General features: G+C 62.9%; 2 protein-coding genes and 1 pseudogene across 2 annotated transcripts; all 3 read right to left on the bottom strand.

Moving 5' to 3' along the window:
* Positions 1-727: 727 nt before the first annotated feature.
* Positions 728-3,171, bottom strand: LOC113992825 (class II histocompatibility antigen, B-L beta chain-like). Its single transcript, XM_039391431.1, has 5 exons — positions 3,087-3,171; positions 2,322-2,591; positions 1,325-1,606; positions 949-1,055; positions 728-847 (listed from the first exon to the last, which is right to left on the bottom strand). The coding sequence occupies exons 1-5, from the start codon at positions 3,169-3,171 to the stop codon at positions 839-841; spliced, it is 753 nt and encodes a 250-aa protein (XP_039247365.1). The 3' UTR covers positions 728-838.
* A 3,307-nt stretch (positions 3,172-6,478) lies between these two features.
* On the bottom strand, positions 6,479-9,194 carry CPSF1 (cleavage and polyadenylation specific factor 1). The gene is made up of 4 exons (XM_039391429.1): positions 9,176-9,194; positions 8,530-8,593; positions 8,237-8,375; positions 6,479-6,610 (listed from the first exon to the last, which is right to left on the bottom strand). Exons 1-4 carry the CDS (start codon positions 9,192-9,194, stop codon positions 6,563-6,565), a joined length of 270 nt encoding a protein of 89 aa, XP_039247363.1. The 3' UTR covers positions 6,479-6,562.
* A 2,126-nt stretch (positions 9,195-11,320) lies between these two features.
* Positions 11,321-13,565, bottom strand: LOC113998300 (annotated as a pseudogene).
* Between the last annotated feature and the right edge of the window lie 256 nt (positions 13,566-13,821).

The following is a 13,821-nucleotide window of genomic DNA, read 5'->3' as shown; positions in this document are numbered from 1 at the left end:
TTGAGGCAGTATGGAAAAAGGAAAAATAACAGCTCTTTCTTAAAGGATATCTGTGTATTGGCAGAACAACAAAAAGGGGGAAAAGTGGAAAAGGGGAAACAGGGGCTCTTCCCACGAAACTCCCGCTGTCTGTGGCTGGCTGTGGCCGGGAATTCCCCCTTTTGGCCGATGAACACACGCCACTGCCAACACGGGAGCGCAGGAGGGAAAGGGCGACCTCCTCCCCAAAAGGTTCCTCTGGAGGGGGGTCAAACCTCTCCCGTGAAGTCCGAGCAGGTCCGGGCTGGGGGCAGAACAGGGCGCAGGAAACGAAGGCAAACGGGAACCAGCAAACAGCCAGATGAGCAGGCCGAGAACAAAAGGACCTCGGAGCCTCTCCAACACCCCCCTTGCCTGAGTTAAGGCCAAAGTGAAGGGCCTTGCCCTTTGCCCAGGAGAAAGCAAAAAACTCCACCCCTCCAGAGCCTTCTGAGGGCTCCCAACCTGCAATGTGGGCTGGGCCAGTTCTTTTGTGGGTGTGAGTCACCCAAGGCAAAGCCCCCTCCCCCATTGAACATCTTTCTTTTCCAGTGGGGCAGGGCAAAGAAAAATTCCTGCTTGTTTTTTTAGAAGAAGTAAAGCTGTGACAGGGATCCCCTCCCCCCTGCCCTCACTGCCCCCCAATAACAGGGACTGGGAGAACTGGGAAGCTTTACTGGGAACACTGGGAGAAGCCGGCTGGGGTCAGAATAAAAGCAGAGCCGAGGGGGACACACGGCTCCCAAAGTCAGCGTGGGGATGGACTGGGGGGTCCCGGCTGGGCCCGAGGCCACGGGGAGGGGCTGCGGCCGCCGGTGGCTCAGGAGCTCTGTGGGGAGAGAAAAGGGGGTGAGAGCAGGGTGGTGGACAGGGGGGGCACAAAGGCTGCGGCCAAGGGGGGGGACATGACCCCCGGGGCCCCTCCTTTACCTTCTCCCGCAGGTAGAAGCCGAGCCCCAGCGCCAGGAAGACCAAGCCCAAGACGAAGCCCCCGACCCCCACCAGGATCTTGCTGTGGACGGTGTCCGGTGACATCTCTGGGGGGAGCCGGGGGGGTCAGCATCCCCAAAACCTCCTCCCACGCACCCCCCGGCACCCCACAGAGCCCGGCCCGCTCTCCCCCAGCCCACCCGGGGGTCCCTCAAACCTCCTACCAGTCCCTTCCCAGCCCCTGCAGGGATCCCACCCAGCCCCTCCCAGACCCTTTTAGGACCCTCCAACCCCCCTCCCATCACCCTCAGCACCCACCAAACTCCCTCCCAGTCGCCCCCAGTGTGCCCCCGGTGCTGGGGGGGCCGGGCCGTACCCCAGTGCCGGCTGAGGGGGTGCTCCAGGCTGACGTGCTCCACCTGGCAGCTGTAGGTGACCCCGCGCCGGGGGGGGATTTCCAGCAGCACCAGCACCTGGTAGCTCCAGTCCCCGTTGGGGACCACGTCGGTGGCCACCACGTGCTCCGGCAGCTCCTGCCCATCCTGGAACCACCTCACCTGCACCGGCGCAGGGTAGAAATCCATCACGGAGCAGAGCAGGCGGCCGGGGCCGGGCTGGGAGCTCGACGGCACCAGCGAGATGGACACGCTGGGGGGCACTGGCAGGGACGGGGGAGACACTGGGCTCAGCTGGGGGGCACTGGGAGGGAGGGCAGAGGGCTTGGAGGGCGTTGGGAGGGACTGGGATGGCAGTGGGAGGGACTGGGATGGCAGTGGGAGGGACTGGGAGTCGAGTGGGGGAGAAGGGGCTGGGCTGGGGGGGCACTGGGGAGAGAGTTGGGAGATGTGGGAGTGAAGTGAGAACGACTGGGAATGGACTGGGAGGGTCTGGGAATGGATCGAGAGGGTCTGGGAATGGAGTGAGAGGGACTGGGAGTGACTGGTGTGGACTGGGAGTGACTGGTGTGGACTGGGAAGGAAGCGCTCGGGCCTGGGAGGCTGAGTCGTGGTGAGGGAAGTGTTTGGTTTGGGTCTGCCTGGCAACTGGAGCGTCATCAGAGAGACGCGCTGGGATTGGCTGAGGGCCGTGAGCTCGGTGGCCCCAGTGGGGTGGAGACGCGGGGGTGCACTGGGAGAGACTGGGATGGACTGGGGTGGACTCTGAAAAACTGGAATGGACTAGGAGAGACTAGGAGTCATTGGACGGACTGGGAGAGACTGGGATGGACTGGGGGGCACTGCAAGGGGCAAAAGGCCACGGGGATGGGCACAGGGAGGCTGAGGGGTCTGGGGTGATTCCCAGGGAGGGTTTGAGGGGCTCCAGGGTCATTTCCGGGGCAGGGCCCGAGGGGACCCGCTCTGCCCCACGCTCACCTCTGCGGTTCACAGTGAACAGGGCATCAACCTCGTAGTTGTGCCGGCAGACCGTGTCCACCTCAGCCCGTCTGCGCTCCAGCCTTTCCGGTTCGCTGTTCCAGTACCTGGCCTGGATCTCCCCATACGGGGTGTCCCCCACATAGACCCCCACATCGCTGTCGAAGTGCACGTACTGCTCCCGGTTGTAGATGCGCCTCATCACGAGCCTCACCCGCTCGGTGCCGTTGATGAAGTGACACTTGTACGTGGACATCTCCTGGAACACCCCTGTGTGTGCAGGACACGGGTCAGGGGGTGCCCCGTCCCCACCCATCATCCCCCAACCCCCCACAGCAGGCTGGGAGCTCAGGGGCCACCCCGGACCCCCCTTTCCCACCCCCCTCTGCCCCACGGACGCCTCAGCACCGGCTCTTGGCTGGGGGGGAACCCCCCCATCAGCCCCCCGGGGATAGACAGGGGGGTTGGGGACCCCCCCACTGCCGATCCCACCCCCCCAGAGCCCCAGGGAACCGCTCCAGGGCTCAAGGGACACCCAGGAACCGCCAGGGCACCCCTCTGCCTGCTCTCCCACCCACCCCTTTCCCCCCTCTCCCACCCCTTTCCCACCGGCCCCACAATCCCCAGACCCCCCCAACCTCACTTTGGGGCTCCCACCCCCCTCCCACTCACTCCGCCCCTTCCCACCCCCCTCGCACTCACTTTTTTGGGGCTCCCACCCCCTCTTTTCTCCCCTCTTGCCCCCCTTTCCCACCCCCCGCTCACCCGACAGCTCCTCGCCCGCAGCCGGGGGGGCTCCCAGCACCACCAGCACCGCCAGCACGGCCCCAGCTCCCCGCACACGCTCCATGCCCAGCGCCGGACAGCTGCTGACAGCCCCAAACCAGCCGGGCGGCGCCGTTTTGGGGCTTTTTGGGCGCGCTGGGATTGGCTGAGGGCAAAGGCCGGCGGCGGTTTGGGGCCGTGTTGGAACCTGTTCTTCCCGGCGACTGATGAGTCATCAGCGCGGTGCACTGGGATTGGGCGCAGGCGGCGTGAGCGCTTCGGGATTGGCTGAGGGCCCTTGGGGGCCCCCGCGGCAGCCCCGGGGCTGGGGGGGGTCCGAGGTGGGTTTTGGGGGGTCCCGGATTCCTGGGGATGGCATTTAAGGTGATCTGGATGCGGTGGAATGATGTTCTGGGTGGCCGCGGGTGCCCAATAACCCCCCTGTTCCCGGGATTTTAAGCATCTAGCAGAGCCCACACCCCCATGTTCCCAAATTTTTTAGGGTCTGAATGTTCCCAAACCCCCCCGTTCCTTGGGTTTTGTGGGGCTGGGAACGTCCAAAACCCCCTTCCCAGGATTTTTAGGGTCTGGATGTGTCCAAACCCACCTTCGTCCAGGATTTTGGGGGTCTGGGAGTGCCCCTGTTGACCAAAAAACGAGCTCAGGGCGGTCTCTGATTGGCTGAGTCCGATCGGGGCTCAGTTCGGGACTCGTCTACCCGGCAACTGATGACGCGCCCTCACCACGCTCTCCCATTGGCTGCTGCTGCTGCTGACCCCGCCCGGGCACTGGGGGGTCCGAGGTGGGTTTTGGGGGGTCCCGGATTTCTGGGGATGGGGTTTGGGGTGTTCTGGATACGTTGGAATGAGGTTCTGGTGGCCGTGGATGCCCAATAACCCCCCTGTTCCCGGGAGTTTGGGGTTCTGGGATTGTCCAACCCCCCCTGTTCCCAGGAGGGGGCCCGCTCTCCCCCAGCCCACCCGGGGGTCCCTCCAACCTCCTGCCAGTCCCTTCCCAGCCCCGCCAGGGATCCCACCCGGCCCCTCCCGGCCCCTTCAGGACCCTCCCACCCCCCTCCCAGCACCCCCAGCACCCCCCAAACTCCCTCCCGGTCGCCCCCAGTCGCCCCCCCGGTGCTGGGGGGGCCGGGCCGTACCCCAGTGCCGGCTGAGGGGGTGCTCCAGGCTGACGTGCTCCACCTGGCAACTGTAGGTGATCCCGCGCCGGGGGGGGATTTCCAGCAGCACCAGTACCTGGCAGCTCCAGTCCCCGTTGGGGACCACGTCGGTGGCCACCACGTGCTCCGGCAGCTCCTGCCCATCCTGGAACCACCTCACCTGCACCGGCGCAGGGTAGAAATCCATCCCGGAGCAGAGCAGGCGGCCGGGGCCGGGCTGGGAGCTCGACAGCACCAGCGAGATGGACACGCTGGGGGGCACTGGGAGGGACGGGGGAGACACTGGGCTCAGCTGGGGGGCACTGGGAGGGACTGGGATGGCAGTGGGAGAGACTGGAATAGAGTGGGGGAGAAGGGGATGGGCTAGGGGGTCACTGGGGAGAGAGTTGGGAGATGTGGGAGTGAAGTGAGAACGACTGGGAATGAACTGAGAGGGTCTGGAAGTGGAGGTAGAGGGACTGGGAATGACTGGGATTGACTGAGAATGACTGATCTGGCCTGGTGTGCTGGTTTAAGAGTTAACCAGCAGGGGAAATGAACTCAACTCAAAGGAGAGATTATAAGTCAGAATAACAATTTACTAAAATAATACAGTAAGTACAATCATACAAACAAACAATTGGTCTTAACCCACAAAACCCAAATGTATTACCCAGTACCCTGGGGCATGAACAAAGTGCTGTTCCTTGGGCCCCGCTTGAGTCCAAAGTAAAGGGAGAGGGGAAGAACCTGCTGGTGGGAGAGCTGTTGCAGTCTGGTCAAAAGTGGTGATTGGAGTCCAGTTGAGGGGGGTGGTCCAAGTCTGTTTGAGAGCGATGAGCCGCAGTCCTTCTCTGGATCCCACAGAGTGGTTCCCCAAATGCTCCAAGACTCCAAGATTATATATCCTGCAGTTCAGGCAGGAATGCTCAGCACTTCCCTCAGGGCGGGGAGTTCCACAAAGGGTGTGAGGACAGGAGCATCCTCCTATCTCACAGGCCTCTTAACACCTAGTTTATAGCCTGAGGAGTCAGGCTCTATGGGCAGAGGGTGCGAATAGTCTATTCACAACAGTTTCTGGGAAATGGCATGGAAGGCTATAGAATACACAGTTTTGGGTTACACCCATGCCATGATGAACTGGTCTCAGCTGTCCTAACTAGGACACCCCCCAAGGTGTGTCTGTGTGACCAGGTGTGTGTGTGTGACCCCCACGTGTGTGTGTGTGACCCCTCCAGGTGTGTGTGTGACCCCCCAGGTGTGTGTGCGTGACCCCCATGTGTGTGTGGCCCCCCCCCAAGGCGTGTGTGTGACCCCCAGGTGTGTGTGTGACCCCCCCCAGGGGTGTGTGTGACCCCCAGGTATGTGTGTGTGACCCCCAGGTGTGTGTGTGACCCCCAGGTGTGTGTGTGACCCCCAGGTGTGTGTGTGTGACCCCCCAGGTGTGTGTGTGACCCCCAGGTGTGTCCCCCCCCAGGTGACCCCCCCTGTCCCCCCCAGGTTCGAGTCCCTCCGGGCCCGTTTGGCGGCGGCGGCGCTGTGGCTGCTGAGCCGCTGGGGGGCGCTGCCGCACGGGGAGCAGCTGCAGAGAGTCCTCCAGGCCTGAGGGGGGCGCTGCAGGAACCCGAAACTGCCCCAAATTACCCCAAAAATTCACCCCAAAAATAAATCCTGAGTGGAGCAGCTGCAGAGACTCCCCCGGGCCTGAGGGGAGCGCTGCAGGAACCCGAAATCGCCTCAAATTACCCCAAAAATATACCCAAAAATAACCCCCGAGTGGAGCAGCTGCAGAGAGTCCTCCGGGCCTGAGGGGGGCGCCGGAGAATCCCAAAGCCGCCCCAAATAACCCCAAAAATTCACCCCAAAAATTCACCCAAAAATAAACCCTGAGTGTTGCAGCTGCAGAGAGTCCTCCGGGCCTGAGGGGGGCGCTGCAGGAACCCAAAACCGCCCCAAATTACCCCAAAAATTCACCCCAAAAATACACCCAAAAATAAACACCGAATGGAGCAGTTGCAGAGACTCCCCCAGGCCTGAGGAGGCCCCAGAGACACCCAAAAACCCCCAGAATTGCCCCAAACCCACCAGGCTGCTGCTCCAGGGGTGTGCCAGGAACACCCCTGAACACCCCAAAAATGGAGCAAAGCCCCCCCAAACCCCTTCCAAAACCCCACAAGTGCCGCCCCCAGAGTGCCAATGAACCCCCTGTGACCCACGGACACCCCGGGAACGGCCGTGGGGGTTTGGGTTTTATTACAAATGTGCACTTTGGGGGGATTTTGGGGTGGGAGTGGGGGGGAATTGGGGGTCCCGAAGCCCCTCAGAAGTGGGCCGTGACTCGGTCGATCTCCAGGAGGTCGTCCAGGATCTCTGGGGCGGGAGGGGGGGTCAGGGATCATCACCTGCCCCAGCCCACCCCAAATCCCAGTCCTACACTTGCTTCCCAAACCTGTCCGACCCGAAACCTGTCCGACCCCAAACCTGTCCCACCCCAAACCTGTCCCACCCCAAACCTGTCCCACCCCAAACCTGTCCGACCCCAAACCTGTCCCGGGTGGGACCACCATGGCCAGGGTGCTCACGAGTTTCTGGGTCAACTCCCCCTGTCCCAGCCCCACTCCTGTCCCAGCCCCACCCCTGTCCCATCCCTGTCCCCTCCCCACATACGGTGTCGGAGGTGGTGCCCATTTTCTTGGCCAGCTCCTCCATCCCACACCAGTCCCTGTCCCTGTCCCCTCCCCATGTACAGTATCTGGTGTTGTCCCGAGTTTCTTGGCCAGCTCCCCCATCCCACCCTTGTCCCTGTCCCACCCCTGTCCCTGTCCCTGTCCCCTCCCCACATACGATATCCAGGGTGGTCCCGATTTTCTTGGCCAGCTCCCCCTGTCCCAGCCCCACCCCTGTCCCTGTCCCCTCCCCACGTACTTGGCCAGCTCCCCCATCCCCACAGGTGTCCCAGCCCTGTCCCACCCCAGTCCCTGTCCCCTACCCACGTACGATATCCGGGGTTGTCCCGATTTTCTTGGCCAGCTCCCCCTGTCCCTGTCCCTGCCCTGTCCCTGTCCCCTCCCCATGTACGATGTCCGGGCTGGTCCCGATTTTCTTGGCCAGCTCTCCCATCCCCACAGGTGTCCCAGTCCCTGTCCCTGTCCCTTCCCCACATACGATATCTGGTGTTGTCCCGAGTTTCTTGGCCAGCTCCCCCATCCCACACCAGTCCCTGCCCCACCTCCGTCCCCGCCCTGTCCCCTCCCCACGTACAATGTCGGGGGTTGTCCCGATTTTCTTGGCCAACTCTCCCATCCCACACCAGTCCCTGTCCCTGTCCCCTCCCCACATATGATATCTGGTGTTGTCCCGAGTTTCTTGGCCAGCTCCCCCATCCCACCCCTGTCCCTGTCCCACCCCTGTCCCTGTCCCTGTCCCCTCCCCACGTACGATGTCCAGGGTTGTCCCGATTTTCTTGGCCAGCTCCCCCTGTCCCAGCCCCACCCCTGTCCCCTCCCCACATACGATATCCAGGGTGGTCCCAATTTTCTTGGCCAGGTCCCCCTGTCCCAGCCCCACCCCTGTCCCTGTCCCCTCCCCATGTACTTGGCCAGCTCCCCCATCCCCACAGGTGTCCCAGCCCTGTCCCACCCCAGTCCCTGTCCCCTACCCACGTACGATATCCGGGGTTGTCCCGATTTTCTTGGCCAGCTCCCCCTGTCCCTGTCCCTGCCCTGTGCCCTCCCCATGTACGATGTCCAGGCTGGTCCCGATTTTCTTGGCCAGCTCTCCCATCCCCACAGGTGTCCCAGTCCCTGTCCCTGTCCCTTCCCCACATACGACATCTGGTGTTGTCCCGATTTTCTTGGCCAGCTCCCCCATCCCACACCAGTCCCTGTCCCTGTCCCCTCCCCACGTACGATGTCCGGGGTTGTCCCGAGTTTCTTGGCCAGCTCCCCCATCCCCACAGGTGTCCCACCCCAGTCCCTGTCCCCTCCCCACGTACCATATCCGGGGTGGTCCCGATTTTCTTGGCCAGCTCCCCCCTCTCCATGGCGCTCAGGTACAGGAACCTGCCCAGTAACTCCCCGTCCAGGACGTTCCTGACGGCGTTTTGGAGCAGCCGCCGCTCGGCCTGCAGGAGCCTGGGGAGGGGCAGGGACACCTCAGGGGCTGCCCCGGGGGACGGGGACAGGTGAGGGACAGGGGAGGGACAGGTGAGGGACAGGGGAGGGACAGGGGGAGTTCTGCAGCACCCCCTGCAGAAGCCTGAGACAGGGGGGGACAGGTGTGTGTTACCTGAAGGCCCTGGGGTTGAGCCTGGCCAGGTGAGGCAGGGCGGAGCTCAGGGCGGGGCTGGGGGCTGTGGGACAGGTGAGGGGGCTGTGGGACAGGTGAGGGAGCTGTGGGACAGGTGGGACAGGTGAGACAGCTATGGGACAGGTGAGGGGGCTATAGGACAGGTGAGGAGGCTGTGGGACAGGTGAGGGGGCTATGGGACAGGTGAGGGGGCTGTGAGACTGGTGGGACAGGTGAGGGGTCTATAGGACAGGTGAGGGGGCTAGGGGATAGGTGGGGGGGCTGTGAGACAGGTGGGACAGGTGAGGACAGGTGAGGGGGCTGTGGGACAGGTGTGGGGGCTGTGGGACAGGTGGGACAGGTGAAGGAGCTATGGACGAATGATGGGGGCTGTAGACAGTGAGAAGGGGGCTGTGGGACAGGTTGGGGGCTGTGGGGACAGGTGGGACAGGTGTGGGGGATGTGGGACAGATGATGGGGCTGTGGGACAGGTGTGGGGGATGTGGGACAGGTGTGGGGGCTGTTGGACAGGTGATGGGGCTGTGGGACAGGTGAGGGGGCTGTTGGACAGGTGAGCCCCAGCCCCCCCAGCCCCAGCCCCAGCCCCAGCCCCAGCGTCGCTGGGGGGCACAAAACGGGAGGTCACGGGGAGTTTGGGGGTCCATGGGGGGTCAGGGGTCCCAAGAGCCCCCTCCAGTGTCACTGGGGGGGGGCACAAAATAAGGGGTCAGAGGGGGCTTGGGGGTCCCCAGGGGGGTCAGGGGTCCCCAAAGCCCCATCCAGCATCACTGGGGGGCACAAAATGGGGGTCACGGGGGGTTTGGGGGTCCCCAGAGCCCCATCCAGTGTCACTGAGGGGCACAAAATGGGGGGTCACGGGGTGTTTGGGGGTCCCCGGGGGGGTCAGGGGTCCCCAGAACCCCATCCAGTAGTGCTGGGGGGCACGGAGGAGTCAGAGGGGTTTGGGGACACACACACAGGGGGATTTTGGGATCCAGCCCCAAATCCAGGCACCCAAGGACTGACCTGGACCACCCCCACCCCCCCAAATTCCAGCCCACCACATTCAGCCTCCAGGTTGCGTCTCCCCCCCTCCCCCCAAACCCCAACACCCCAAACCACCCCCCCCCAAACCCATCCCCAGTGTGCTGGTTTAAGAGTTAACCAGCAGGGGAAATGAACTCAACTCAAAGGAGAGATTCTAAGTCAGAAGAACAATTTAATAAAATAACACAGTAAGTGCAATCATACGAACAAACAATTGGTCTTAACCCACAAAACCCAAATGTAGAACCCAGCACCCTGGGCCATGAACAAAGTGCTGTTCCTTGGGCCCCCCCCCAAGTCCAAAGTAAAGGGAGAGGGGAAAAATACCTACTGGTGGGAGAGCTGTTGCAGTCTGGTCAAAAGTGGTGGTTGCAGTCCAGTTGAGGGGGGTGGTCTCAGGCTGGTTGAGAGCGGTGAGCTGCAGTCCTCCTCTGGATCCCACGAGTGGTAAAAAGGTTCCGAAACTCCAGGTTTATATATTCTCCAGTTCAGGCAGGAATGCCCAGTCCTCCCCTCACAGCGGGGAATTCCATAAAAGGATGCTTAGTTCTTCCCTCAGAGCGGGGAATTCCATAAAAGGATATGAGGATGCTCAGTCCAAAAAAGGGCACGGGGACATGGTGGGACAGGGGGAAAAAGCTCATCTGGATTTGTTTTGTTCTTGCAAAGGGCCAAGGCCTGACCCCCAGCCCCTGGGAAGGGAGATCCTGTGCCTGCCTCATCCCTCAGGGCTCTTGCTGGGGCTCTGGGATGTGGGGATGTGCAATGGCAAGGGCAGGAGCATGGGGCAGCACCTCTGTCTCAGTTGAGTGAGACTGAAGTGTTTTGCTGAGGGGGATGAGTTATGAGGAAAACCAAACTCCTCCCTCTAAGCAACTGTAAATCGGAAATTAAGAGATTCCAGTTGAGGCAGTATGGAAAAAGGAAAAATAACAGCTCTTTCTTAAAGGATATCTGTGTATTGGCAGAAGAACAAAAAGGGGAAAAAGTGGAAAAGGAGACAAAGGGGCTCTTCCCACGAAACTCCCGCTGTCTGTGGCTGGCTGTGGCCGGGAATTCCCCCTTTTGGCCGATGAACACAGGCCACTGCCAACACGGGAGCGGAGGAGGGAAAGGGCGACCTCCTCCCCAAAAGGTTCCTCTCTAGGGGGGTCAAACCTGTCCCGTGAAGTCCGAGCAGGTCCGGGCTGGGGGCAGAACAGGGCGCAGGAAACGAAGGCAAACGGGAACCAGCAAAGAGCCAGATGAGCAGGCCGAGAACAAAAGGACCTCGGAGCCTCTCCAACACCCCCCTTGCCTGAGTTAAGGCCAAAGGGAAGGGCCTTGCCCTTTGCCCAGGAGAAAGCAAAAAACTCCACCCCCCCAGAGCCTTCTGAGGGCTCCCAACCTGCAATGTGGGCTGGGCCAGTTCTTTTGTGGAAGTGAGTCACCCAAGGCAAAGCCCCCTCCCCCATTGAACATCTTTCTTTTCCAGTGGGGCAGGGGAAAGAAAAATTCCTGCTTGGTTTTTTAGAAGAAGTAAAGCTGTGACAGGGATCCCCTCCCCCCTGCCCTCACTGCCCCCCAGTAACAGGGACTGGGGAGAACTGGGAAGCTTTCCTGGGAACACTGGGAGCAGCTGGCTGGGGTCAGAATAAAAGCAGGGCCGGGGGGGACAAACGACCCCCCAAACTCAGTGTGGGGATGGACTGGGGGGTCCCAGCTGGGCCCGAGGCCACGGGGAGGGGCTGCGGCCACCGGCGGCTCAAGAGCTCTGTGGGGAGAGAAAAGGGGGTGAGAGCGGGGTGGGGGGACAGGGGGGGCCCAGAGGCTGTGGGAGAGCAAGGGGGGGGACACGACCCCCATTTGGGGACCCCCCTTTACCTTCTCCCACAGGTAGAAGCCGAGCCCCAGCGCCAGGAAGACCAAGCTCAAGACGAAGCCCCCGACCCCCACCAGGATCTTGTTGTGGATGGTGTCCGGTGGCATCTCTGGGGGGAGTCGGGGGGGTCAGCACCCCCAAAACCTCCTCCCACGCACCACCCGGTACCCCACAGAGCCCGGCCCGCTCTCCCCCAGACCACCCGGGGGTCCCTCCAACCTTCTGCCAGTCCCTTCCCAACCCCTGTAGGAATCGCACCAAGCCCCTCCCAGACCCTTTAGGACCCTCCAACCCCCTTCCAAGCATCTCCAGCACCCACCAAACTCCTTCCCAGTCGCCCCCTGTTGCCCCCCGGTGCTGGGGGGCCCGGGCCGTACCCCAGTGCCGGCTGAGGGGGTGCTCCAGGCTGACGTGCTCCACCTGGCAGCTGTAGGTGACCCCGCGCCGGGGGGGGATTTCCAGCAGCACCAGCACCTGGCAGCTCCAGTCCCCATTGGGGACCACGTCGGTGGCCACCACGTGCTCCGGCAGCTCCTGCCCATCCTGGAACCACCTCACCTGCACCGGCGCAGGGTAGAAATCCATCCCGGAGCAGAGCAGGCGGCCGGGGCCGGGCTGGGAGCTCGACGGCACCAGCGAGATGGACACGCTGGGGGGCACTGGGAGGGACGGGGGAGACACTGGGCTGAGCTGGGGGGCACTGGGAGGGACGGGGGAGACACTGGGCTGAGCTAGGAGGCACTGGGAGGGACTGGGGTGGCAGTGGGAGGGACTGGGAATAGAGTGGGGGAGAAGGGGCTGGGCTGGGGGATCACTGGGGAGAGAGTTGGGAGATGTGGGAGAGAAGTGAGAATGACATGGAATGGACTGAGAGGGAATGGATCGAGAGGGTCTGGGATTGGAGTGAGATGCTCTGGGAGTGACTGGGAATGACTGGTGTGGACTGGGAAGGAAGCGAGCGGGACTGGGAGGCTGAGTCATGGTGAGGGAACTCTTTGGTTCGGGTCTGCCTGGCAACTGGAGCATCATCAGAGAGACGCGCTGGGATTGGCTGAGGGGCGTGAGCTCGGTGGCCCCAGCGGGGTGGAGACGCGGGGGGGCACTGGGAGAGACTGGGATGGACTAGGAACGAGTAGGGGACATTGGAAGGACTGGGAGAGACTGGGATGGATTGGGAAGAACTTGGAGAGGCCACAGGGCACGGGGATGGGCACAGAGAGGGCTGGGGACCCGCTCTGCCCCACGCTCACCTCTCCTCTCCACGCTGAACAGGGTGAACACCTTGTAGTTGTACCGGCAGTAGTTCTCCACTTGAACCCGTTTGTACTCGAGATATTCCTGTTGGCTGTTCTAGTACCTGGCCTGGATCTCCCCATACGGGGTGTCCCCCAAATGGACCCCCACATCGCTGTCGAAATGCAGGAACTGCTCCCGGTTGTAGATGTGCCTCTCCATGTACCTCACCCGCTCGGTGCGGTTAATGAAGTAACACTCGCACTTTACCATCCGCTGGAACACCCCTGTGTGTGCAGGACACGGGTCAGGGGGTGCCCCATCCCCCCCATCATCCCCCAGCCCCCCAAAGCAGGTTGGGAGCTCAAGGGGCCACCCCGGACCCCCCTTACCCACCCCCCTCTGCCCCACGGACGCCCCAGCACCAGCTCTCGGATAGGGGGGAACCCCCCATCAGCCCCCCGGGGATGGACAGGTGGGTTGGGGACCCCCCAATGCAGATCCGACCCCCCCAGAGCCCCAGGGAACCGCTCCAGGGCTCAAGGGACACCCAGGGACCCCCAGGGCACCCCTCTGCCTGCTCTCCCACATCCCCTTTCCCCCCTCTCCCACCCCTTTCCCAATGTCCCCACAATCCCCAGACCCCACCCCCTCCCTCACTTTGGGGCTCCCCCACCCCTCTCCCACTCACTCCGGGCCTTCCGACCCCCCTTCCACTCACTTTTGGGGCTCCCACCCCCTCTTTTCTCCCCTCTTTACCCCCCTTTCCCACCCTACCCCCCTTCCCGCCCCCCCGTTCACCCGACAGCTCCTCGCCCGCAGCCGGGGGGGCTCCCAGCACCACCAGCACCGCCAGCACGGCCCCAGCTCCCCGCACACGCTCCATGCCCAGCGCCGGACAGCTGCTGACAGCCCCAAACCAGCCGGGCGGCGCCGTTTTGGGGCTTTTTGGGCGCGCTGGGATTGGCTGAGGGCAAAGGCCGGCGGCGGTTTGGGGCCGTATTGGAGCCTGTTCCTCCCGGCGACTGATGAGTCATCAGCGCGGCGCGCTGGGATTGGGCGCGGGCGGCGTGGGCGCTTCGGGATTGGCTGAGGGCCGCTGGGGGCCCCCGCGGCAGCCCCGGGGCTGGGGGGTTCGGGGGGGTCCGTGG

This window comes from Pipra filicauda, unplaced genomic scaffold, assembly GCF_003945595.2.
Source record: "Pipra filicauda isolate LSUMZ 115617 unplaced genomic scaffold, ASM394559v2 scaffold960_size45106_pilon, whole genome shotgun sequence".
Lineage (NCBI taxonomy): Eukaryota > Metazoa > Chordata > Aves > Passeriformes > Pipridae > Pipra > Pipra filicauda.
The sequence above is the reverse complement of the archived record's forward strand: the minus strand, read 5'-3'. Positions and strand labels throughout refer to the sequence as shown.